At 45.3% G+C, this 27,836-nt stretch overlaps 1 protein-coding gene across 1 annotated transcript in view; it reads right to left on the reverse strand.

Annotated features, from left to right (window-relative positions):
* Window positions 1-27,836, reverse strand: part of LOC137427798 (interleukin-6 receptor subunit beta) — a 142,286-nt gene that overhangs the window by 43,974 nt on the left and 70,476 nt on the right. The window contains exons 8-13 of the mRNA XM_068117548.2: window positions 19,873-20,026; window positions 11,142-11,224; window positions 10,516-10,744; window positions 10,142-10,366; window positions 9,818-9,922; window positions 1,392-1,535 (exon numbers count right to left, since the gene is read on the reverse strand). Of these exons, the coding sequence (XP_067973649.1) occupies window positions 1,392-1,535; window positions 9,818-9,922; window positions 10,142-10,366; window positions 10,516-10,744; window positions 11,142-11,224; window positions 19,873-20,026 (940 nt within the window). The remainder of the gene's footprint in view (window positions 1-1,391; window positions 1,536-9,817; window positions 9,923-10,141; window positions 10,367-10,515; window positions 10,745-11,141; window positions 11,225-19,872; window positions 20,027-27,836) is intronic.

A 27,836-nucleotide genomic window follows, 5' to 3' on the forward strand; every position in this document is an offset into this window, starting at 1 on the left:
TCCACTTCCCTTGCCCATTTATGAAAGTGTTTTCTCTTGCTGCTGCCTTGTCTGTGTGACACTACTCATGTTGCTGTTGGTGATAGGTTATGAGCGTGTGGCACACATATGTGCATTTTACTACACTGGGAAGTTGTTAGGGTTAGAAATATAAGGCATAATCACCAAAAAAGAAGAGGGTCGGTTGCCCTCTTCTAGCATCTATACATGGGGAAAGGGTTATGAGTTAAAACGAAACCTAACTACATTAACAAGCTAACTCTTCTGTCTTATGTCACCCAGAGAACCACTAATAACATCATACCTTTCACGGGAGGAAAGTTAAGTGCAACTGTGGGCTTATCACACCACAGTGCGTAAATTGCTATGACAAATCTGTGGATGAGTTTTCACTGGTATACAGATGGAGGATGAAATGACAAAAGAAAGACAAAACAGGTACAGGGTGGGTATCTCTGATTTGATGAGCTTTCACGAAGCAGGTAAACGCCAAAGTCCACCATACTCAGACCAAGAACATTTGCTCTTTCACCTCTCTATTCCTGCCCAGTTCCTGTTGATCAGCTTATTGTATCAGCATGTTGTCCTATGGCCCTATTGTCAGTGTGTTGCCTTCTGTTCCCCTTGCTCTTCAATGCGCCTTAACTTTGTACACAAAAAAAATGGACAAATGAAAAGGTTGGAGCAAAACCTAAAGAGCTAACACAACACCGTTGGGCCAACGTTGTGCCACCCTCCCTTCAAAGGTCGGCCCCCCATATAGTCGAATGGGACTTAACGTCGTCGGGGCGATGTTGGCTGGGCAAAAGCTTTTGACGTTGGTCCAACGTAAGTGCTGACGTTGCTCCAACGTTGGCCCAACGTAAGTGCTGACGTTGCTCCAACGTTGGTCCAACGTAAGTGCTGACGTTGCTCCAACGTTGGCCCAACGTAAGTGCTGACGTTGCTCCAACGTTGGCCCAACGTAAGTGCTGACGTTGCTCCAACGTTGGCCCAACGTAAGTGCTGACGTTGCTCCAACGTTGGCCCAACGTAAGTGCTGACGTTGCTCCAACGTTGGCCCAACGGTGTTGTGTTAGCTGGCTACGCATTTATTAAAATTTGCTCGAATAGCTCATGCTAATAGCAAGTTTAATTCGCTGCGGGGAAACAATTCAAAGTGGGGCCAAGCTTTCGATTGTGGAGGTATACAAATTGATCCTTGTGACAACTTTACATTTCAAGAGCAGTTACAAAAGATTACATCTTATATGAAAGGGACGCAAGTCACAATGACAAGCTATGTATGAAGGTCACATATGAAGGGCGCGGACATTAAAAAAACATTTCAAATGCAGTTGTTACATTAAGAAAAACTATATTCATAACAGACCTGTGCTATTGAGACTTACATTTTGAAAGACTCTCAACGCCGTAATAGACCTTGTAATGATGCACGAATCCACGTCTTTCTAACAATCGTAGGCTACTCCACTGCACGGTGACAGAATTCCGAGAGAAAGATGTAACCACGGGAATGGGACCCGCCAGCGGCCCTGCAGGCAAGAGAGGGAGGATAAGAGAAATCTTTAGCAAAGCTACAAAGAATCCTTTGTTATCAAGGTAAGGAGTGAGTGGTAACAGTTAACACACAACGAATGAAACAGGCATGTAACATTAAATTCAGTACATCGGCTTATTTGCCCAAACTCCAGCTCCAAAAATAAACATCAGATCAATGCGAACTAGAAATTGCATCTGAAAATGCAAAGCCCGTCCACATCCATTTGGGTTCAGATGTTTTCTTCTTATTCTTCCATAGCTAAAAATAACGAAAACAGTATATATATATATACATATATATATGGAAGTTCCCTTATGATCTCTGCCTTTGTTTATTTGTGACCATAGGGCTTTAATCTCAGTCTGCAAGGACTTGAGTACCACACGGATGCCTCCTAGTAAGGAGATGATGTGTTAGTATAATTTATGCACATGACGTCAGTGTCATGTCATAGACTCAGTGCACTTCTTTGGCTCAATATAATATTCCTGACTGTAAACTTCCTAACTGGTGATGAGCAGGGCAGAGACAATGTGTACGCGTGGCAGGCGACACTTGTTGCTAACAGGTTGTGCAGCAATTGCTGGGGTGAGACTCAATCTGTGCCTTGCTTCCTCATCAAGTTAGGGGGTTCAATCTGTGTGTGTGTGTGTGTGTGTGTGTGTGTGTGTGTGTGTGTGTGTGTGTGTGTGTGTGTGTGTGTATGTATGTATGTATATATGTATGTATGTATGTATGTATGTATGTGTATATATATATATATATATATATATATATATATATATATATATATATATATATGTATGTATGTATGTATGTATGTATGTATGTATGTGTATATATATATATATATATATATATATATATATATATATATATATATATATATATATATATATATATTTATATATATATATTTATTTATTTATACAGACTTGGCATTTAATATGGAATATTTTTTTTCTTCTTGACTTGGGTTTATTTTCTGAACTCAGTATATCAATCTGGTGAGTTTCTTTTACCCTTCGGTGATGTCTTTGTTGAAAGAACCATGTCACTGATTGTCTTTCGCAGCAAGAAGTCAATAACAGGATTATATCACAGGTGGCGTGACAAAATGTAAGGACAGGTACATTTGACGATTGGCTTCACAATTGGGTATATAAGGGTTGTTGCGTTCTGTATTAGTGGAAAACAACTGCTGCACGTCTCCAAAAGTTATTGCCGCTTCCTCTGGAGATGGTCCGTCAACTTGACAATGCTGTTTGTCATGGAGTGGTGGCTTTACGAAATTCTGGCATGAAACAGCGTGCTATTGCTCGGCAGTATGGCATCACTCAAGGTCAGGTGTCAAAGATCCTGAAACGAAATGCTCAGAGGGGTGTCCCTGCTCCAATACCGAGGCCAGGACGTCCACACAGAACCACAAGGAGGGATGATCGCCAGCTGCACCGGTTAGTCTGCAATGGCCGTACCAAGTCAGCTAATCGGCTTAGGGCTGAGTGGCAGCAACTGACAAATGTGCCTGTATCCAAAAGGCTAGTCAACCAACGACTGGTTCAAGCAGGCTATCGTGCCCGGCGTCCCCTGAGAAAGCCATGACTGACCAGACAACACAGCCAGCGCTGATTGCAGTGGGCCAGAGAGCACGGTCAATGGCAGCCAGGACACTGGAATCACGTGACCTTCAGTGACGAGTCTAGATTTCTGGTCTATCGTCAAGATGGCCATGTCCGAGTGCGCAGACAAGTGCATGAAGCCTACAACGAAGATTGTATAGTGCCAAGAGTCCAAGCTGGAGGTGGTGGGGTGACTGTTTGGGCTGCTTTTCATGCAGGGGGCAAAACTGACCTGGTTGTTCTGAATGGAAACCTGAACCAGTTCAAGTACAGGGTCATTCTGGAAGAAACATTGCTTCCATTTGCTCATGCAGCCTTTCGAGGAAACTTTGTCTTCCAAGATGACAATGCACGGCCTCATCGTGCTCGCATGATCCAACACTTTCTTGCTGACCGTGGTGTAGAGCATATGGAGTGGCCTGCCATGTCCCCGGATATGAATCCGATAGAGAACTTGTGGGCAGAATTAACGCGTCAAATCGACAACTTGGTCCAGCAGCCCACCTCTGTGTGTGAATTGCAGCAGACTATTGTCACTGCATGGCAAGCGATTCCTGTCCAAACCTTGGCAAATCTCGTGAACAGCATGCCTCGACGTGTACGTGCTCTCCTGAATGCTGGTGGGGGTTACACGAAGTACTGAACTGTAATTTTACTGTCCGTAATCCCAGTCATAATTTAGCTTTTGTTTTTGTTGAAATTTTTTTTGGCTAATGTGCAAAATAAAGAGATACTTCTGGAAAACGTACAGAAGTTTAACACAGTACTGTCCGTGAATTGAGTTCGATATCAGTTTACATCACTTTCGAGGATCAATTTATTTGCTTCGAAATGTCAAATGTGGTTTTTGTTTCTTTTAAAGGTCACATTAACAAAATCTAGAATAATTTCAACATAATTCCAATGAACTTTTGGTTCTAAGTCACCTTGAAAAGTAAGTTCACCCCCACAAAAAAAATATTCCATATTAAATGCCAAGTCTGTATGTATATATATATATATATATATATATATATATATATACAGACTTGGCATTTAATATGGAATATTTTTTTTGTGGGGGTGAACTTACTTTTCAAGGTGACTTAGAACCAAAAGTTCATTGGAATTATGTTGAAATTATTCTAGATTTTGTTAATGTGACCTTTAAAAGAAACAAAAACCACATTTGACATTTCGAAGCAAATAAATTGATCCTCGAAAGTGATGTAAACTGATATCGAACTCAATTCACAGACAGTACTGTGATAAACTTCTGTACGTTTTCCAGAAGTATCTCTTTATTTTGCACATCAGCCAAACATATTTTCAGCAAAAACAAAAGCTAAATATGACTGGGATTACGGACAGTAAAATTACAGTTCAGTACTTCGTGTAACCGCCACGAGCATTCAGGAGAGCACGTACACGTTGAGGCATGCTGTTCACGAGATTTGCCAAGGTTTGCACAGGAATCGCTTGCCATGCAGTGACAATAGTCTGCTGCAATTCACGCACAGAGGTAGGCTGCTGGTCCAAGTTGTCGATTTGATGCGTTAATTCTGCCCACAAGTTCTCTATCGGATTCATATCCGGGGACATGGCAGGCCACTCCATATGCTCTACACCACGCTCAGCAAGAAAGTGATGGATCATGCGAGCACAATGAGGCCGTGCATTGTCATCTTGGAAGACAAAGTTTCCTCGAAAGGCTGCACGAGCAAATGGAAGCAATGTTTCTTCCAGAATGACCCTGTACTTGAACTGGTTCAGGTTTCAATTCAGAACAACCAGGTCAGTTTTGCCCCCTGCATGAAAAGCAGCCCAAACGGTCACCCCACCACCTCCAGCTTGGACTCTTGGCACTATACAATCTTCGTTGTGGGCTTCATGCACTTGTCTGTGCACTCGGACGCGGCCATCTTGACGATAGACCAGAAATCTAGACTCGTCACTGAAGGTCACGTGATTCCAGTGTCCTGGCTGCCATTGACGGTGCTCTCTGGCCCACTGCAATCGGCGCTGGCTGTGTTGTCTGGTCAGGCGTGGCTTTCTCAGGGGACGCCTGGCACGATAGCCTGCTTGAACCAGTCGTTGGTTGACTAGCCTTCTGGATACAGGCACATTTGTCAGTTGATGCCACTCAGCCCTACGCCAATTAGCTGACTTGGTACGGCCATTGCAGACTAACCGGTGCAGCTGGCGATCATCTCTCCTTGTGGTTCTGCGTGGACGTCCTGGCCTCGGTATTGGAGTAGGGACACCCCTCTGAGCATTTCGTTTCAGGATCTTTGACACCTGACCTTGAGTGATGCCATACTGCCGAGCAATAGCACGCTGTTTCATGCCAGAATTTCGTAAAGCCACCACTCCATGACAAACAGCATTGTCAAGTTGACGGACCATCTCCAGAGGAAGCGGCAATAACTTTTGTAGACGTGCAGCAGTTGTTTTCCACTAATACAGAACGCAACAACCCTTGTATACCCGATTGTGAAGCCAATCGTCAAATGTACCTGTCCTTACATTTTGTCACGCCAGCTGTGATATAATCTTGTTATTGACTTCTTGCTGCGAAAGACATTCAGTGACATGGTTCTTTCAACAAAGACATCACCGAAGGGTAAAAAAAACTCACCAGATTGATATACTGAGTTCAGAAAGTAAACCCAAGTCAAGAAAAAAAAACATATTCCATATTAAATGCCAAGTCTGTATATACATATATATGTATATGTTTTGGATTCTAAATCTTTAGATCTAAAAATCTAAAAGAATAATCACCTAAAAGATCTAAAAAAAAAATCAGCTTTTAGCTTTTGATTGGTGAACTAATTATGTGACCCAATATGTAAATTCTTAAAATTTCTGGTCAATTGGACAAATATTGATGATTTAATGCATCCTTGACCTTTGACCTTTTGATCTTAAAAAAACCCATCGACACCTACCTTTTGATTAGTGAACCAATTCAATGACCCAATATGCAAATTCTTAAAATTTCGGGTAAATCGGATGAAAATTGACGATTTTATGTCACGCTTGACCTTAGACATTTTGACCTTTTGACAAAATTGTGAATTTGCCTTCTCCATATTATCATAATAAAGCTTTGATGAAAATCTGATGACAAAACTTAAATGGTAAATTGAAATTTCAGGTTAATTGGATGAAAATTAACGATTTTATGTGATGCTGACCTTTGACCTTTTGACAAAATAATTTCCCTTCTCCATATCTTACTATAATTAATTCACCAAATGTCTGTCTGTCTGTCTGTCTGTTCCCATGTCCATACATTCCCAGGTACCGCAAAACGGCTGAACCGATCACAACGATATTTTGGGTGGGTAATCCTGGGACCCCCTGGAGTAAAATAGGCTATATTGTTTTTCCAATTAGGAAACGTTTTCCAATTTTCCAGTTTTTTCAAACACGATGCAATAATATTTACCGATATGAACAGTGATGTGGCTTTTATTGAAATTCTATAAATACTGTTTAGATTTTGATGATTTGCGTGTAATGTTTATATAAATCGTTTAAAATAAAAAAAGCCTTCAATTTCTGATATTTTGCCTTTTCATTTGGGCCTCCCAATTGAAGCCCTGCCCCCAGGGCAGGTACGTTTGCTAGTTATTATAATAAAACTTTGGTGAAAATATGATGACAATAGCTCAAATGGAAAAAAAGTTATGGGCCGGACAGACAGACACACACACACACACACACACACACACACACACACACACACACACACACACACACACACACACACACACACACACACACACACACACACACACACACACACACACACTAATAAGTGATTACAAACCCCGTCTCCTGCTGTGCAGAGGACGGGCTAATGAAAACATTGCTATTATTAAACTGGGATTCTTACAACTGATTACCATTCAGCCAATAAGAAGGTAGTTACATTGCAAGTGGCTTGATCACGATCGAGTTTTTAAAATAATATCCTCTTAAAATGAACTGAACAACTATTTGTTTATTTTTATACATTTTAAGGAAATCCAGGTACATGTTGGGAATTATTTCCACATTTCAATTTGCCGAGTACATCTCTCATTGTTATAAGACAGTTCTTTCTGGCACTCAGTTGTTGTAAGGGGGTCATGATCCTGGTTAAGATGTTCATAATCATCCTCATCCAAAGTATAATCTCTCACCAGGTGTACACAGTTTTCTGTCTTGCAAATCTGTGATGACCTTTTGGGGCATTTCTGCTTGACAGTCAACTCGCAAAGTACTTCTGTGTTATCATTATTTTATTTATTCTTACTAGGGCATGCCCGTACTATATATATATCTAAAATTATATCCCCCCCCCTATTTACATGAAATGGTTTGGTCCAAAGCGAACGGCTTGCGAGTGGTGACAATCCCCCCCCTCTATTTACATGCAATGGTTCGGTCCAAAGCGAACGGCTTCCGGAGTTTGGTAAAGAAATCGCCATCGCGTACACAAACGCGCAGGAAAGCGAATGAATCGCAAATTCGTTTTTATTAGTTGTAAAACATAATGCCCAATTATTCAATTATCGCCAACGTATTTTGGCTTTTTGCAATTTAATCGCAAGGAAAAGTAGAAAGAGAAGAGGGAAAAAAAGAAAAGCCTTGCCTTGCTGCAAACAGCTGCTGCAAACAACAACAACATGGAAGGCTGCACTGTCCGGAAGTTGGCATATCGCAGTTACGATTATTTTAGTGTTAATGGCCAATTATTCAATTAGCGCCAACGTATTTTGGCTGTTTGCAATTTAATCGCAAGGAAAAGTAGAAAGAGAAGAGGGAAAAAAAGAAAAGCCTTGCATTAACGCATTAACGCTTGCATTGCATTAACGGTTCGGCACACGTGATAGCTCGCTGCTCTCTGATTGGTTGAAGCGTTTTTTGGACATAGCTCGGTAGGTACTTGTCCGATTAATTACAAACCTTGAAAAGGCACATCCTCGGGTCCCCAGCAATATACCTGGCAAGTTTCAAGTATATCGGACCCGTGGTTGTCGAGAAACAGCGGTCACAGACAAACACACAGACACACAGACACACAGACACACAGACACACAGACACACAGACACACAGACACACAGAGATTGCTGGAATTATAGATAGATAAACCAATATTCATACATTAAATTTTAATCGGCATTTAAAAACTTTAATTTCAGGTAAAAATGTATGATCCATTTATTATCTAGAAACCCGCTTATCTAGAAGCACGACACTCCCTTCGATAATAACCCTGGGGGGATGAGGAAGGGGTGAGGCAAATATATTTTGTGCCGTGGCTAATAATCCTACGTCTGCAGCAGGGGTCAGTAAAGCACTTGCACTGTGACACGTGTACAGTCAAAGATTGTAATCGTAAGACATCTCCCCCCACCTGCCCACCCATTGTAGTGGGGGAAAGAAAATGGGGGCTTTGTGATTACGACCTGACCCTGAGTATTACTAACATGTATGCACAATTTGGTGAGGCCCCACCCTGTTATTTTCTGTAATTTTCAGACATACAGTGCATTCAGAAAGTATTCAGACCCCTTCACCTTTTTCACATTTTGTTATATTGCGGCCTTATGCTGAAATTGTTTAAATCAATTTTTTCCCTCATCAATCTACACTCAATACCCCATAATGACAAAGAGAAAACAGGATTTTAGAAAGTTTTGCAAATTTATTAAAAAGAAAAAACTGAAATATCACATTGACATAAGTATTCAGACCCTTTGCTATGACACTTGAAATTTAGCTCAGGTGCCTCCCATTTCTCTTGATCATCTTTGAGATGTTTCTACACCTTGATTGGAGTCCACCTGTGGTAAATTCAATTGATTGGACATGATTTGGAAAGGCACACACCTGTCTATATAAGGTCTCACAGCTGACGATGCATATCAGAGCAAAAACCAAGCCATGAAGTCGAAGGAACTGCCTGCAGAGCTCAGAGACAGGATTGTGTCGAGGCACAGATCTGGGGAAGCCTACAACAAAATCTCTGCTGCATTGAAGGTTCCCAAGAGCACAGTGGCCTCCATAATTCTTAAATGGAAGAAGTTTGGAACAACCAGGACTCTTCTTAGGGCTGGCCGCCCGGCCAAACTGAGCAATCGGGGGAGAAGGGCCTTGGTAAGAGAGGTGACCAAGAACCCGATGGTCACTCTGGCTGAGCTCCACAGATCCTGTGTGGAGATGGGAGAAACTTCCAGAAGGACAACCATTACGGCAACACTCCACCGATCTGGGCTTCATGGCAGAGTGGCCAGACGGAAGCCTCTCCTCAGTGAAAGACACATGAAAGCCCACAGAATCTTGTTTCTCACAGTCTGAGAGTCCTTTAGATGCTTTTTTGCAAACTCCAAGCGGTGGTATTTCAAATGTGATATTTCAGTTTTTTTCTTTTTAATAAATTTGCAAAACTTTCTAAAATCCTGTTTTCTCTTTGTCATTATGGGGTATTGAGTGTAGATTGATGAGGGAAAAAATGAATTTAAACGATTTCAGCATAAGGCCGCAACATAACAAAATGTGAAAAAAGTGAAGGGGTCTGAATACTTTCTGAATGCACTGTACACAAACACATAGAGAATTGCCACATTTAAGTTAGTAGGATTCCCCATTCCAGTACTTGATTTCAATATCGATACTTACTTTCTTCTTTGGCGTAGACCAGAGCCGAAACGGGACGTCCATACCATGAAGGTGTGTGCTCCGCATAAAATGACACATTGTACAACATTCCTGGCTCCAGATGCTCTGCATAATCACAAGTTACACATGATTTAATAAATATTCTTCTACAATATTGGGTGGGAAATAAATATTCCCACCCAATATTTCCCATACAATTGAGTAAATAACCAGGTAAGCATGCCAAGAACAAAAAAAAAAGAAGCAGCAATCCAACAAACCTCATGCTGCAAATGGACAGCAAAATAATCTGGCAGAATTGGTGCAGTTTAAAGAAAGATTTACCATGTAGAATGCAACCCCGGGCATTTGATGGCATCCGCTGCCAGCCGACAAAACAAGGCTTTCTGTCCTCCGTACACAAGGCCTGCCATTCAACCACATAGCCGAGTGGCTCGTGTTGCTGTTGCGTTTTCAAAGGAGACCAAGCTACGGAGATACTAAAATTCCCTGGTCCACCCTCACTCTGCTCAACAGACGATACTGACAGAGTTGCAGGAGCACGTGTAACTGTCAGAATAAAAGAGAATAGCCGGATCGGTCATGCAAGTAAAACGTTGGCACATGCAATAAATATGATTACCTGAAGAAACAATCTTCTGCCTCAATCCCTGAGGTCCCATATGCTGAGTACGACTCATTTTCAGCTTCTCTCTTACCGGGTAACCCAATGGCAGGGATGATGAGTCTTGCAGGTGGAGAAGCTCCACCACCGTTTTCCGCTGTGAAATTTACCATGTAGGTCTCACCACTGTGCAGAAAACAGGACCATCTGGTTTCAGTAGGCCCAAGCGACACAGCCAAAATGGTGGCGTTGGGCGACTTCCACAGAGCTAGACAAACATTGTAGCGTAATATGACTCCCGTGGCTACATGTCGATCCATCAGCTGTGGAGAAAGGATATATTTCACCAACATTCCCCCACTGAACAAAAGGATCTTTGTTACAGTGAAAAAATTGTTCAATCATATTAAAATCGACGCTAGTAGGATGTTCACCAGACACAGACATATGTAAACTACAAATGCAAGATCAAGATGGCCTTCGGAAGAGGAAACCTGAATTGTAACATGATAAAAATTCACGAGCGAAGCACATGCAATTTTAGCTGTGAGTTGTGTACAATTTCGTTTCTGTAAATTACAGTAAAGAGCTTTCGGTAAATCACATTCTGCCGCCAGAAGAGTATGTTGAAACGAAGTGAAAGGCCAGTTGTCTTAAGCATGCAAGTTCACAAACGTATGGACAGAAATCCCATTATGAATCCTAATCACCAATTATTACCTTCCACAAGATGGTGACATTCCTTTTGCCTTCCGAATTGGGCTCATCAATTATGCGCCAGACTTGCGGACTTTGTCCAGGAGCTAAGGAGACAAACAAGCGAGTAAACATTTGTACAATCCCAACACACAGAACGGTTCACATAATTACCCTGCGCTCGCGAAGCGAAAAGCGGGGTTAAGCATTCAGTTGCGTACGTGTGCCGTAAGTGTCTGAATTTTAAAAATTAATTTTCTCGGCAACCGTTGGTCCAATTGACATTAAATTTTCACCATAGGAGCGCCTCCTCCTGTATAATATTTTAATGATTATTATGACGTCATAGATCACGTGATACAGGCTACATATTGGAAAAAAAATTCGCACCTCTATATCTCTGAAACTACTCCATGGAAAAAATTGAGACCTGGCTCATTGTCACCGACTCCCCATATGGAATAAGATATGTTAATGATGATGTCATCGGTGCCTTTGTTATGACGTCATAAGTCGACAAAAACAACACATCCATGCGATCATTATTCATTTTTTTTCAGCAACTGTTCGTCTGATGGACACGAAATCTTCACCATCGGAGCACCTCCTCCTTTAGAATATTTTAATGAAAATCATGACGTCATAGGTAATGTGGTACAGGCGCCATCTTGGAAAAAACGAAAAATGTTGCACCTCTATATCTCCAAAACCGCTGCATGAAGCAGTTCATTGTAAATGGTTCATTGTAAATAACTCCATATGGGGAATAGGTGTTGTTAATGATGACGTCATTGGTGCCATAATTATGATGTCATAATTCGACAGGGAAAACACTTAGTCTGATCAGTTTGAAATGCATTTAGTGTGATCTATGCAACAATTATATATAGAGAATATAAATTGATGGTGTCATCGCTCACGTGGTCTGGCAGCCATATTGGATCAAAGAAAAAAAATGTTCAAAAACAGAAGAGTTGGCTCGCACAAGTTGACTGCGCCGGGTAAGTATTCTATGAACACCATGTAGTCGTCATGAGGATTTCACACTACCTTATAAGGTCACAAATTTTGTGTGTTTACATGACACGTGTTTTGAAAAGTGAAATTGTACAACTTTGGAGTAAATCAATCTTTATTACCTCTGCCACCGAAGGCGAGTGGGAGTTATGTTTTCACCCCTGTTTGTTACTTGCGGGAATAGATTCCGGCAAGTATGTTGGTTGGTTGGTTGGTTTGTCTGTCTGTCTGTTTGTCTGTTTGTGCGCAGTACTACGTCTACATCGTTGCACATAGCATCGCCATACTTTACACACATATTTGCCTTGCCCTGGAATAGACTGTGCCCAATTTCTAACTCTCTAGGCCCAAGGTCAAGCTCAAGGTCACCCAAAACGTGAAATCAGGGGGTCGAGTTTTCATTTAAAATATATTTCAAACCACTATAACTCTAAAAGTACAAGAGATTTTTTTTTTTTTTGTATACTGAATCGAGGCTCGTGAAAGAGCTAACATTTACTTCACAAACAAATCAACCAGACAAACAAAATATATAAAAAGAGGGAGCGAAAAACAAGATGGGGAGAGAAGGGGAAGCACACAAACACAACATTTGAGAGCAGGGAGATGTGTGGAAGGGAGAGGGCTTGGGGGGAGGAGGCGTGGGAAGGGGGGGGGGGGGTGGATGGAGAAGTATAAAACACAAGGACACCAAGGACTTCCAGGACAGAAGTTGGTATTTCAAAAAAGTGGAATTGGGGTGAAATTAGCGGGGGTAGATATGCATACACTTACTGTTACTGACATATAGGAAGTCACATACGACATTTCATTTGGCACCATGACCTTTGACCTTGAAAGGTCAAAATCAAGGTCAAAAATGGTTTTTTGCTAACAACTCTGTCAAACATTATCCGATTCCCTTCTAACCAACACCAAAATGATAATTATTAAATTCCCAAAAAATAACGTGGCATAAAATGGTCAAAAATGCTTAGTTTTAATGATTTTTTTGGGGTCAAAGGTCAGGGGCCAAGTTTTCATTGAAAATATATTTCAAACCACTATAACTCTGCAAGGACAAGAGATATGCATACACTTACTCAGTTACCTTCCATTGCTTAGCGTATATACATGTATAGATTTCCCGCCATTTTGATCCAAAATGGCCGATAAAAAAGTACATTCCGTCAAGTCATCGGTCTCTGATCGATTTTTCATTTGTCTGTCTGTCTGTTTGTTTGCGAACAGGATATCTCAAAAAGTTGTGGACCGATTCTTACGAAATTTAGTCCGAAAAATTGGGTGTGTGACAAGGACGTAATGATTAGATGTTGGTGAAGATCCGGATTCAGATAGTTGAACTTTTTAAGTGATTCTTCACTTTTTCAATTTCTCATAGATCCTGGTTAGATAGAGTTATAAATGGAAACAAATAACAATTATGGACAGGAAATAGAAACATCCGATAAATTTTTCATATAATTCTTCATCATTGAGAGATAGGGCAAAAACAATATAAAGCAGGATATCTCAAAGTTGTGGATGGATTCGGATGAGACTTGGTGGACAGGTTGGATGTGTGACAAGGATGAATTTAATTGATTGTGGTGAAGATCCAGATCCAGATCCGGATATGAGAATTTTTTTTAAATTTCATATGTGATTCTTCACAATTGAGCGATGGGGCCAAAAACGATATGAACCACCTTTAGAGGCCATTTTTCCAGGGGTTGGCCTTTTTCGGGCACCGTGGTCCCATTTTTGAAGCAATGTTTTATGGCCGGATGCCCTTCCTCCGGCCAACCCTGTTAGTCGCCTTGTGCGACACACAGGGAATATTACCAGTGAGCAGGTACTCAATTTTCCGACCTCGGAAGGATGACAGGCTGAGTCAACCCCTCTGGCATTAATTCAGCGATCACCGGGATTACAACACAGGATCCTAGGATCCCAAGCCAGCACCCTAACTGCAAAGCCAACACCAGGCTCGGGCCAAAACGATATATAGCATGATATTTCAAAAAGTTGTGGACAGATTATGACTAAACGAGATGGATCAGCTGGGTAAGTGACAATAACAAGCCGATTCGATTTTGGTTCAGGTCCGAATCCAGATCTGGCCTATAAGTGGGCTACAAAACGTAAACTGTTCGGCCTGGCGGAGGTACAAAATGTGTGCTTAACAAGTGCCATGCAGTTACTATAAAATTAATTTGCATCGAAGCATTTGATGGCAGTATACTAGTTTAGCGGTTAAAAGAAAGATATCTTGTTAACACACTTGCCTTTGAGAAGCAATTCTTCTGGTTTTGAATTACACATCTGTCAAACATTACAAACTAATGCAAGGCTAAACATCAGAGAGCTGGTCATCCTTCACAGGATTGTGTTCACTCTGCTGTGCTCAATGCAATGTTATAATCAGGTTCCATATGTCCAGATTTTAAGGTTCCTTCCGATTTTGTGGAGATTTGTAACAATTTACATTTTTGAAAAGATTGAGATGTTCTGAATCCGAAAACCAATGTTTCCAATTGATTTGAATTTTTTTCTTTTCAAATCGAATCAAATTTGAAATCAAAATATTTTCAAATCAAATGGAAACATTGATTTTTGGAGTCAGAGACTCTCAAGGTTTTCAAAAATGTAAATGGGTTACAAATCTCCACAAAATCAAAATGAAATTACAAATGGAACCAGACTTGTATACACACTACTTCAATGCAAGTCAAGAACTGATTAAATGTAGGTGCAATTTTTGTTTCGTGCTCATTTCAGATTCAGGTTTGCAGCTTTAATAAATCAGGAACGGTAAGGAGGTGGATGAAATTTCGTACAGTATTTCAAGCTGAGCCAAGGGCAGAGGTCATCAAATCCGGGTGTAATATCACAGAGTATCCAGTGACGGTCTCACATTCAGGTACACGAGACAAATCCCACTAGGCAGTCTATGATAGACCACGATTCATTAGAATTTTCAGTTTACAGTGCCTTCGGGAAGTATCCAAACCCCTTGACTTTTTCACATTTTGTTGTGTTACAGCCTTAATTTAAAATGGATTAAATTGAGATTTTTTGTCATTGATCTACATATAATACCCCACAATGTCAAAGTGGAATTTCCTTTTTAGAATTTTTTTACAAAATAATTAAAAATGAAAACCTCAAATACACTACATGACCAAAAGTATGTGGACACCCGAACATTGAACATCTCATTCCAAAATCATGGGCATTAATATGGAGTTGGTCCCCCTTTTATTTTATTTTTCTTTCTGTATACAAGATCGAGGCTCGTGAAAGAGCTAACATGTATCACACAAAAAATCAAATAGACACATAAAACATATAATAAGCGGAGCGGTAGACAAGATGGGGAGATAAGGCGAAGCACACAAGTACAACATTTGAGAGCAGAGGCATCGGGAGATCTGTGGAAGGGAGAGGGCTTGGGGGAGGAGACGTGGGAAGGGGGGGGGGGGGGGGTGGGAGAAGTATAAAACACAAGGACACTGCAAGGACTTCCAGGAAAGAAGTTGGTATTTCAAAAAAGTGGATCTGGGGTGAAATTAGTGGGAGTAGAAGAGATCAAGGTTTTGGATGGGGGAAGATAAGAGATGGTGGTGAGCAGCTGTTTTAAAGACCTGGAGGGAGGAGTGGGATTGAAGGGAGTGAGGGGGTCTGTTCCAGAGATGGGAGTAAAGAGGAATGAAGGAGTGAAGGTGAGTAGAGAGTCTTGATTTTGGCAATTTCACCAGAAGAGGGTTGCTGGTAGATCTTGTGTGAGCTGTAGGAATATTTTGGGGACAGAGCTCAGATAGCGCTGGGGGAGCTAGGCCGGAAAGGAGTCGGCAGAAGACAGAAAGACCACCTACCTGCCTGCGGTGAGTGAGTGAAGGCCCTCGGAGTTAGCATCATCGTGGGAGATTCCAATGATTCTGAAAGCTTTGGTTTCTACAGCGTGAAGACGAGCTAGGTGTGAAGCCGGAGCACCATTTAGAAAGAAACTCGCCTTTCTATATAAGGTCCCACCATTGACAGTGCATGTTAGAGCAAAAACTCTACCATGAAGTCCAAGGAACTGTCTGTAGAAATGTGGGATAGAATTGTGAGGAGATATAGATCTGGGGAAGGGTATAAAACAATTTCTAGAGTGTTGAAAGTTCCCAAGAGCACAGTGAGCTCCACCATTAGGAAATGGAAAGAATATGGAACTACACAGACTCTATTCCTAGAGCTGGCTGTCCGACTAAACTGGGCAACCGAGCAAGAAGGACCTTGGTTCAGGGAGGTGACCAAGAACCCAATGATGACTGACAGAACTAAAGAGTTCCTTGGCTGAGATGGGAGAACCTGCCGGAAGGACAACAGACGATGCAGCCCTTAGCACCTGAAAGACTTGAGAGCATGAGGCAAAAGATTCTGTGGACTGATGAGATTAAAATTGAACTCTTTGGCCTGACTGCAAAGTGCTACATCTGGCAGAAACCAAGCATAGATGATCACCCATCGAACACCATCCCTACTGTGATGCATTGTGGTCGCAGAATCATGCTATGGGGATGCTTTTCAGTGGCAGGGACTGGGAGACTTGTAAGGATAGAGGGAACAATGAATGGACCCAAATACAGGCAAATCCTTGAGGAGAACCTGCTTCAGAGTGCAAAAAAACTCAGACTGCGGTGAAGATTTATGTTCCAACAGGACAATGACCCCAAGCATACAGCCAAAGAAACACTGGAATGGCTTCAGAACAAAAGCATGAAAATCCTTGAGTGGTCCAGCAAAAGCTCAGACTTTAATCACATTCAGAATCTGTGGAAAAACTTGCCGATTGCTGTTCACCGACGCTCCCCATCCAACTTGACCGAGCTTGAGGAAATCTGCAAGGATGAATGGGAAAAACTCCCCAAATCCAGATGTGCAAATGTGATACAGATATACTCAAGAAGACTCCAATCTCTGCATTTCCAATTTGGGAACCATGAGAGGATTGTGGGAACCTCAAGACAATCAAATCCCCTTCACGTTAATTTACGGTGCCAAACCTCTATGTGTCAGTAGCCTCCGCCACATCTCCCACAGCCCACGTTCTTCCAACCCCACCACTTCTATGTGTCCCCTTCTTCAGAACTCCTCCACTTCATGTACCTAGTCGATGTGCAGCAAGCAAAAATATTTGGCTATTTTTTTCCATATATTTGACTATTTTTATTCAATTTTTGGCATTTCAGCTCAATTTTAAAACGATATTTTTTCCATAAAATAGGAAAAAAAAATAGGTTTTCCTTTACTTAAAAAAAAATTTTTTGGAGACTTTAGTGGTTGCAGTGCTATTTTTTGCTTTTCATTAGTTTTAATAGTATACATTGTTTTTTCTCACAATTCTATTGCTATTTTTGCACTATTTTCCTGGATTTCGTTTTTTATTGCACCAAGTTTGTTGCTATTTTAGAACTATTTTTTTGTACTTACTTTTTTTACCACCAATGTCTGCTATTTTTTCACTATTTCCTGGACTTTGGTTGTTGTTTTTTATTTTTACACCAGATTTGTTGCTATTTTTCACTATTTTCATAAGCCTGGTGTTGGCTTAACAACAAGGGTGTCTGGCTTGAGTTTTAACCCCTGTCATGCTGTTGAATTAACACCAGGTGGGTTTCCATGGCCGACCTTCAGAGGTCGGCAAAATGAGTATCAGCTACTGGTAACAAGGGGACTGGACCAGCAGCACAGCCATGCTCCCTGCAATGATGCAACCAGCAATCAATCACAGGATGCATACAAAACGACGGCTATTTTTTTTTTCGATTTTGTTTGCTCCAAAACTTATTTAAAATGTTTGTATATGGAGAAATTAAAGGGAAAATTTTTTGAATGTATTTTAAGTCGTGAGGCCGCTTTAATATTTGGTCATGTCCTTCTTTTCATGCGTCCATCCGTCCGTCAAAAATGAAGGAGAACGTTTCTAACCAACCCTTATTAATTCTAAAGGTCCTAAAGTGTAATTCGAGGAGGTTCGAAAGGGTTCTAAAGAGTAATTCCAAAGGGTTCTAAAGTGTTATAAAGGGTAATTCTAAAGGGCTCTAAAGGATATTTCTAAAGGGTTTTGTTCGTTTCTAGGCTTTGCCTCTTTCATATTAAAAATGTCAAATTGGACTGCTTCCTTCAGACACGGGAGCAATTTTTTCCCCTATTTTCTCTTTTTTTTGACTAGGGGCACCCTCTTTCTGCATCCCTGCTCACCCTACATTCTCAAACTTTCCCTCTCAAACTACCCCCTGCCCCTCTCAGCTTCACTCTCATACCACCTCATCTCAGCTTCCCCCTGCACCCTCACAGCCTCCACCTTACCCCTCCGTTTCTCACCATCTACATCTCACTCTCAACATGGACCAACTTTTAAACACTCATCCCAACTCTCTCTCTTCCTCATATGTGGCGGTTTCAATTAAACAGGGAGCCATGATTGTCATGGGGCTCGCAAGGCTAACCCCCACTCTAGCGGGGAAAAATGGCCTCAAAACGATCGTTCATTCATTTTTTCATTCAACTTGGCTCAGTGTTGGTACCTTTCTCACCAGCCAAGACACTTCAGCAAAGGACTTCTGTGACTCCATGGGACTGACTCATTCTGTGAACTTTCCAACATGGATTTCTCCCAATGGCAAATCCTCTCTTGTGGACTTGGTGACGACAAACTACCCCACAGTTGTCTCCTGCTCTTCCACTGCTCCAATTGGTTGATTTGGTCTATGCTTGTGAGAGTCAACATCTCTCTGGCTATTCTCAGAGAGCTGCCTCAGCTGGCAGTTCACTCAAGTAGATTGGCAGCGACTGCAAGCAGCCCTTTCACTTTGGGATGGTCTCCTATTTCTACCACCCATGATATTACTTTAGCCTAGGAGCTCTTCCACAGAAACCTGCTCTCACTTCTGCACAGATCAATCCCATCTCGTCTTAAATATCCTACCATTCTTCCCACCATGATACACTGAATCCTGTGGTGAGGCAGTTTCTCAAAAACAACTTGCCTTACCTTCCTGGAAAGCAAAGCCGACCAAAGGCAATCTCAGCTCATTCCACAAACAAGTGTGCGTCCACTCTCAGAAGAGCCAGAAAACAATATCTGTCCAACATGTCTCTTTGAAATATTTATCTTTGTCTTTTTTAGGTTATCGTTGGAAGTCGGCATTTGGTCTCCTCTCTTGGTGTGCCTTTGGTTTTCATCTCTCTTCTTCTGTCTGCAATATTTATTCCAACAGCAAATCATAAACAACTCAAGGTTGCTGCAGTTGTCAAGGTGATGATCACCTAAGCCTTGGAAAAAAAAAATTACATCATTTTGCTGAAGGGATTAAACAATGATTCTTAAGTGGATAACCTGATAGCATTATTACCTGACTTCTTTCTCATGGTCATCACCTCAAGGTGATGACCTGTTTTAATTCGACGTCGATTCAACGATTATGTTCCCCGAACATTGTCAAACAAGTCATTGTAAACTCAAGTCACATGTAAGTTGCAAGCAGGTCGCAAGTTTCCAAACACAAAGTCCCAAACCTGAGTCTCGAGTCAATTTCGTCAAGTCCTGGTCAAATTGCAAAATTTTGCGGCTCGCGTCACCAACTCTGGTATGACCACAAAACTGAAGGTCCAAATAGTATTTAATTATTTATCAGTTAGGAAAGATTTGAAAATCATAATTGATGAGGCCGTGCAATGAGAAAACAAAACAAGGATATTAGCTACGTACCTCGATCATTGGTCGTTTCTTTCTTTCCGTTGCTCCAGTCGCTCCAGTAGAGGCCATCTTCGGTCTTGCAGCGCAACTGGATCCAGTACGTCGAAGCAGGCTGCAATTTGTGCAGTGAGTACTGTTGACTGTTCATTATGCGATCCTTTGTCAACTGAATGGCACAGGCATTGCACTTTTCAGTTCAATGTGGGGTGGCAAAGAGCAAGTTATTTCAAAGCATGAAAAGTTAAAAGACAAGCGGGCACACATTGAAAATGCAAAATAGCAAAACAAAAAGCTGAGTATTGCAATGATGAAAAGGAAATAGATATTTCTGACATAGTAAAAGCTATATGTGGAACAGCCTGCTAGAAAAGGTTGTGGGTGTAGGGAAAGTGCTGCAGTTCATCAGATGAAGGATGATCTTTAAAATCCTGAGGGAAATTATTGGTGCACAAACTCACAACAGAGACCTCTCCGTGGTAGGATATCCATCATTTACATTCTGCACCCCTGGTCAATGTCATGTATGCAGCACTGCTGGACTAGTTCTAAGCATCCCTAAGCAATATGGTAAGTGCTGCATGCTTGAGGCAGCTGGGGCGTGCTGCGAGATCGTAGATCAACTGCGGCTTTTAACAATATTTCAATGATCTTTAAGAAAGCAACCATGGGACGTTTGATGTCACATGGAATATGTGTGCATATTGTTGCGAATATGGAATTTGACCTCCATATCCGCTTGTAAATATTCCCCTATCTTCTCCGATACTCCCCAACTCTCCCCTTACCCCATTCCCTAGTCCCATTGTCTGTAAACAACACCCATTAGAGCCGATCTTCCCCTTCATTCCCCCATTAAATGTCGTGCCCAGGTCCCCCGCACCACACGTAGACAATTATAGGACATCTTGCTAGTTATTCTTAATCTATGTCAGTTAAGGACTTGTTTCCATTAATTATGACTCTTCGTTGCACCAGAATGTGATGATATGGCACCAGTAGGAGTTTAGGACCTTCCCATACCTCCCCGCATCTCTTCCCATCATCTCAAGCTCCAACAACAACCACAACAACAGCGGCTTTGCGTCCTCACTCCGGCTCGGTTGGCCGCCATTGAACATGTGCTCGACGGGGTTACCCAGAAGGGGGCTCCCTGTCGGCCCCTCGTCAAGGGCGGAGCCGGTAACCCCCGCACCCAATGAGAAGCCATGGGCCGATGCCATATGGGGCGGAGCTAACGAGCGAGGGCGTGACTCCCCGCCGAATATACGCGGCCCCGCGCCGGACGTGACGAGAGATGCGCCCCGAGCTTGGAAGGACAAGACGCCACCCTCCCGAGCGCTGAGCGACCTCCCCGGCATCTCCACCAAAGTCGCGACCCACGAGCGCTGAGCGACCTCCCCGCATCTGCTGGACACCAACGTACGCGATTCTGTCCCTGAGCCAGGTGCACCTGAGCCATCGACTGCCGCTTTCCTGGCCATCAAACCCCGTGTGAGTGAGCCTTGTCCCGTTTATCTGTGGTCTGTCTAGGGTTAATATAAGAGTGTGTTTAAGTGCCCACCTTCCTATGTTTCCCTCTTGTCCCTGTAATCTAACCTTTTCCGCCTTAATATAACCTCCTCCGGAGGTCTTGAGAACTGAACCCCTGGTGTCGTATTGTGTCATTATAACCCAGCCGGGTGTCTTCTTTTTTCCTTCATTGGTCCAGCGTAGCGCGATTAGTCACATTCGGGCACAATCGGGTAACTTGTACGGATACGGCGGCCATCCCGCTCGGCCCACCATACCATCAAAGTCGTATCTGTAACAATTGGTGTCGAGGAGTGAGATTGGACCCGGAGCGCGTTTACGCGCTCGAAATTATAACAGCGAAATTTGATTGTGTTTTACAAAAAAATAAAAATAAAAACCCGAATTTTGAAAGTCGCGCTATGGCGGGTCAAGACGGCTGGGGTCCGGTAGGGGAGAGTGAAGCAGGGTCGATCCAGGACCAAATTGAGGGACATGAGGGACATGAGGAGAGCGAAACAGCGGGGGTAGCAGGTGCACAAAATGGCGCTCTCGCGCACGATGCTTCAGGCGCGCAAAAAGGCGCCTCGCTGGTCACCGTGCCCGCGACCGAAGTAGCGCCGCTGGGAAGATTGGAACTTTTTTTTATACAAATGACGGCCCTTATGGAAAAGAATAGTGAGCGATTGGAAAACCAAATGGGGGTAATGAGGGACGAAGCGAGGGCTCGGAGTGAGCAATTGGGGGTAATGAGGGACGAAGCGAGGGCTCAGAGTGAGCAAATGGGGGTAATGAGGGACGAAGCGAGGGGTACCAGTGAGGGATTAGACAATAATTTTAAGGGATTAGACATGAAATTTGGGAAATTAGACGATAGATTAGGGGAAATACAGGAGGGGTTAACGGGGGTAGAAAACAGAATGGCCGCTCAAGAGAATCAAATGGAAGGGATGCAAAAAGGGTTAGAGGGGTTAGAAAACACCATGGAAGGCAAATTGAGGGACATGAGGGACCAAGCGGAAAGGGAAGTTAACCAAATGGGGCAGCAGATAGAGGGGGTCAGAATGGGGGTAGAAACCAAACTGGATGCTCACAGGGAGGAAATGGAGCAGATGAGGGTGGCATCTGGGCAGGAGATGCAAGTGATGGGAGAAGAGATCAGAAGAGGAGTGAGTGAGGAGGTCGGAGGAGTGCGCGAGGAGGTGAGGCACTGTAAGGAGCGCATGGAGAAAGAGGTGAGAAAGGGGACTGTAAAATTGCAAGGTGGTATAGAGGAGTTGACGCTGGGAGTAGAACAACTGACAGTGGGACAAAAGGAGTTGGGGGACCAGGTAAAGAAGAACACAGCGGTAATAGAGGGTTTAAAATCGACACAGAAGGAGATGAAAAAGGACGTAGGGGTAATTAAAAAAGAGTGTCAGACGGTACATGAGGACCTGACGAGGAAAATGGACAAGGTGGTAGAGGTAATGGAGGTTAAAGAGCGGGAGGTGCGGGAGCACATAGAAAAAAATAAAGTGGAGTTAGAGGAAGAACTTAAAGGGGCGCACGAAGAGATGAAGGAGATGAAGCAAAAATTAGAAGAAGTGGAAGAAGGGGTGAGCGAAATTAAAAAGCGACGGAGAGAGGATAAGAAAGAGATAAAAGAGGAGGTAAAAGAATTGGTCCAGAGTCTGTGTTCGGATCGTGATGATGTGCTCATTAACCGGATGAGGGATTCGCAGGTGATGGAGGAGAAGCGAAGAGAAAGAGGACCCGGTGTAAGTGGTGACCAATATGGTCGTGCGTATGATGCGCCAGGTGATTTAATAAGCTTGGGGGTCGAGATAGACCCGGATGTTCGTGAGAGGCCAAGAGTGAGGTGTATGGCTGGTCCGGAGGGTATGGAACGAGAGGTGCGAGGTGTGGGTGAGCAAGGTTGTGGTGGTGGTGGTATGGAATGGGTAGCGGGTTGCGGAGGTGTGACCCATGCATCGACACCAACAGGGGTAGTTGTTGGAGGGACCGGGGAGGCACGAGAGCCCCTTGGGGGTAGTGTACTGTGGGGGCCCGGCCGGTTCGGCCCCGCGCTGACCCCGCAAGGGGCGACGCACGGGGTCCGGCAGGCGGGCAACGACTCACATACGAGGTGGTCCCACAAGGTCCCACTCGCGCCGTATGACGGCAAGAGTGATCTACGCGCGTACCTGGCGCAGTTCGACTGTGTGTGTAAGGGCAACGGTTGGGGTGAGGACGAAGGTGGAGTACACCTGGTGGCCGCATTGCGCGGCGCGGCGGCGGAGGTGCTGACGGCATTACCAGCGGGTGCTCTCACCCTGCCAGCCCTCCGCGACGCCCTAATTAATCGATTCGGCATTGAACAGCAGAGCGAGCTTGTTAAAGCTCAGCTCGCGCTGCGAAAACGCAAGCCCCAGGAAGCCATCGGGGAACTTGCCCACGACATTCGCCGCGCAGTGGGGATCGCACATGCTAGCATGGCAGCGGATTCCCGGGAAAGCCTGGCGCTGGACCATTTTATCCAGGCCCTCCCGGATATTGAGCTCCGGCAACAGCTCGCCATGTGGCGCCCGCAGACTCTGAGCCAGGCGGCTGACGCTGCGGCCCGTTGGGAAGCAGCGAGGCCCCTGGCCCGAGGGGGCGAGCGTCTCGCAATGGCGGTCCGCCAGGTGGGACCCCCGGTGGAGGGCGGACCCCTTAGGGGACCCGCCCCCGACGTGGGTCCTGACCTGGCGGGCATGGTCCGGAGGCTGGTGGACCAGCGCCTGGCGGGACCTGGACCATGGCAGGCGGCCACGGAGGTGGCCCGCGGTGGACCACGAGCGGGTAATCCAATTCGGACCTACAGGGGGGGGAATTTGGAATTCCGGAGGCAAGCACCTTATCAGGTGAGGTGCTATACCTGCAACCGCCTGGGTCACCTGGCGCGGCACTGTCGAAACGCGCGCCGGGATGATCCCCGGCAGTTGAGGTCCTCAACTCCGCCCAGGGGGGAGCGGGTTAGCCGACCCCAGACACCCCCCCGCCAGACCCCGGGAAACTAGAAGGTGTCGGGCACGTAGGGCGGTGTTCGGCAGCAGAGGATGGAGGAGAGCCCTCATTGACGCGACAGGTCATTTATTGTGGCCAAATTGGAACCGGTAGCCTGACAATTAGATGCAAAATTGCCGGCGTGGGGGTAGACGCCGTAGTGGACACAGGAGCTAGCGCCACGATCATCAGCCCTGTGGTCCTTGATTCGAGCGCAGGTGGCTGGGATAAGATCCAGCGCCTGCAAAATTATAGTTTGCAGCTTGCTACCGGGGTAACGGCCCCGATCATAGGGCGTGGTTCTGTGACCCTCAAGTTAGGGTCGGTAAGGAGGGAGATAGATGTTTGGGTGGCGGAGGTGTGCGACCCATGTTTAATAGGGTTGGACCTGTTGACTGCCAGCGGTTGTAAAATCGACTTGTGCCGGGGGATCCTGCAGGTGGGAGTAGAAGAGCTGCCGTTAGGGGGAGTGAGCACGGCCGAGAGAGCGGAGCTGGAGGCTTCCGAGGCCGTGACCATCCCCCCAAGGGCCGAGGCGATAGTGCCGGCCCGGTGGGCAGCTCGCCCAACATGGCAGGAGTCCTGCGGCCTGGTCGAACCGGTGGCAGCGCAGTCCATACCGGGTTTAATCGTGGGCCGCACCCTTGTAAAAACGGACGGACCGGTAGTGGCCGTCCGAGTAGTAAATGTGAGTACAGAACCACGCACTATAGTAAGGGGCACGAGGGTAGCTGGCTGCACCCCAGTTGAGGAAGTCGCGACAGTGAGGGGCGAAAACGTCCAGCCGAGCCGACCCCGGGGGGAGCCTTCAATAACAAGTAGGAATTGGCCCGATCCCATTTGCGAGATGGTAAATCGTAGTAGCGTAGAGTTGGGAGGTACCCAGAGGGAGGCCTTACACAAACTGGTTGGGTCCCATTTGGACCTCTTCTCCCTGTCCACCGAGGATATTGGACGTACGGGCCTGGTGAAACATCAGATCCACACCGGTGAGGCCCGGCCTATTCGTCAGGCCGCCCGACGGCTCCCTTGGAGCAAGAGGGCGGAAGCTGACGAGCAGGTTGCAAAAATGCTCGACGCAGGTGTGATCGAGCCCTCGGGAAGTCCTTGGATGTCACCTGTTGTGCTGGTCAAAAAGAAGGATGGGACCACGCGGTTCTGCGTGGACTATCGCCAGCTAAACAACGTGACACTCAAGGACTCATATCCCCTGCCAAGGATTGATGACACCCTCGATGCCGTTGCGGGCTCAAATTGGTTCACAACTTTGGACCTCAAGAGTGGGTATTGGCAGGTGGAGATGGATAGGGCAGGGAAGGAGAAAACGGCATTTTCCACAGGTAAGGGACTGTATCAGTTTACTGTGATGCCGTTTGGTTTGTGTAACGCCCCCGCCACCTTTGAGAGATTGATGGAGCATGTACTAGGCGGCATGCCATGGCAATCATGCCTGGTGTACCTGGATGACGTCCTGGTACATGCCCAAACGTTCCCCCAGGCACTAGCTAATTTGGACCAGGTGTTCGGGTGCCTCAGACAGGCAGGGTTGAAGCTGAACCCGAGTAAGTGCACTTTGTTTGCAAGAGAGGTGGCCTATCTAGGTCACGTGATTGGCCGCGAGGGGGTAAAAACAGACCCAGACAAAATTAAAGCGGTAGAGGAGTGGCCCGCACCACGTACCATCAAAGAGGTGCGGGGATTTTTGGGACTCTGCTCCTACTACCGGCGCTTTGTGGCGAAATTTGCGGAGTTGGCCCGTCCCCTCCACCGGCTTACGGAGAAGGGGACGCGATTTAATTGGACACGGGAGTGCCACGAGGCCTTCCAAAAATTGAAGGGGTGTCTAACATCCGCACCCCTTCTAGCTTACCCCACTAGTGACGGGACATTTACCCTGGACACGGATGCGAGCCAGGAAGGATTGGGCGCAGTTTTGTCTCAGACACAGGAGGGCGTGGAGAGAGTGATTGGTTATTATAGTCGGGCCTTAAGTAGGCCCGAGAGAAATTATTGCGTCACTCGCAAAGAGTTATTGGCTATGCTGGCTGCCATGAACCATTTCCACCCGTACTTGTACGGGCGGAAATTTTTGGTTAGAACTGACCATTCCTCCTTGCAATGGCTCCTTCGGTTCAAGGAACCGGAGGGCCAAATTGCAAGGTGGTTGGAAAAGTTGCAGCAGTACGATTTTGATGTGGCCCATAGGGCCGGGAAGGCCCATGGTAATGCGGACGCACTCTCTCGGCGTCCTTGTCTGGGGGAAAACTGTAAATTTTGTGCGAGACACGAGGAGAGGGAGCAATTGGGCGATTCCGCCCCGATTCTCGTCGTCCGGGCAACCCGGGTGAGAGGGCCAATTTTGCCACTAACCGCGGACGAGGAATTTGGAGAGTTGGCTTGGAGCACGGCCCAGCAGGAGGATCCTGTTCTGGGGCCGGTGTTCCAATGGGTCAAATTGGGGCAAAGACCAAAGGGGGAAGAGGTCACCCCCCTCGGGGCGCAGACAAAGGCATATTGGGCTCAGTGGCAGACCCTGGAATTGAAAGGCAACATCTTGTATCGCAAGTGGGTGGAGGTTCCCTCTGATCGAACTTCCTGGCTGGTGATAGTCCCTGACAAATTCAAGAACGTCATATTGCAACAGGTGCATGGTACCCGCTCCGGCGGCCATTTGGGCAGGACAAAGACAATATCTCGGGTCCGCCGGAGGTTCTATTGGGTGAATATGGGGCGCGACATACAGGACTGGTGTCGGAGATGCGACGCCTGTTCTGCCAAAAAGGGACCAGCACGGAGGATGAGGGCCCCCCTTCAATTACATCAGGTGGGGGCCCCCCTTGAGCGGGTGGCTATGGATATTCTAGGACCGCTGCCCCGCACCCGCCAAGGTAATAAGTATATCCTCGTTGTGATGGACTACTTCACCAAGTGGCCGGAGGCCTACGCCCTCCCCAACCAAGAAGCAGGGGTGGTAGCGCAGGCCTTCGTGGAAGGATTTGTGTGCCGGCATGGGATTCCACAGGAGTTGCACACCGACCAGGGACGAAATTTTGAGAGCAAATTACTAAAAGATGTGTGCAGTCTCCTGTCAATTCGAAAAACCAGGACAACGCCTTTAAGACCTCAATCTGACGGGATGGTGGAAAGATTCAACCGAACTTTAATCCAACAACTGGCACTGTTCACCACCACCCGTCAGGATGACTGGGACGAACATCTCCCTTATTTGCTTATGGCCTACCGGACCAGCCAGCACGGGGCCACCGCATGCAGTCCAGCGTTGCTTATGTATGGGCGGGAGTTACGGGCTCCCGCCGACTTGCTATGCGGTCCCGTGCCAGACACAGTGGTTAACCCGCCGAGGGAGGGGTACGCACGTCACCTAGAGGAAGGCATGGAGCTAGTCCATGCCTTCGCCCGCCGCCAACTCCATCTGGCGG

This window comes from Myxine glutinosa, chromosome 1 (assembly GCF_964187855.1).
Source record: "Myxine glutinosa chromosome 1, kmMyxGlut1.1, whole genome shotgun sequence".
NCBI lineage: Eukaryota > Metazoa > Chordata > Myxini > Myxiniformes > Myxinidae > Myxine > Myxine glutinosa.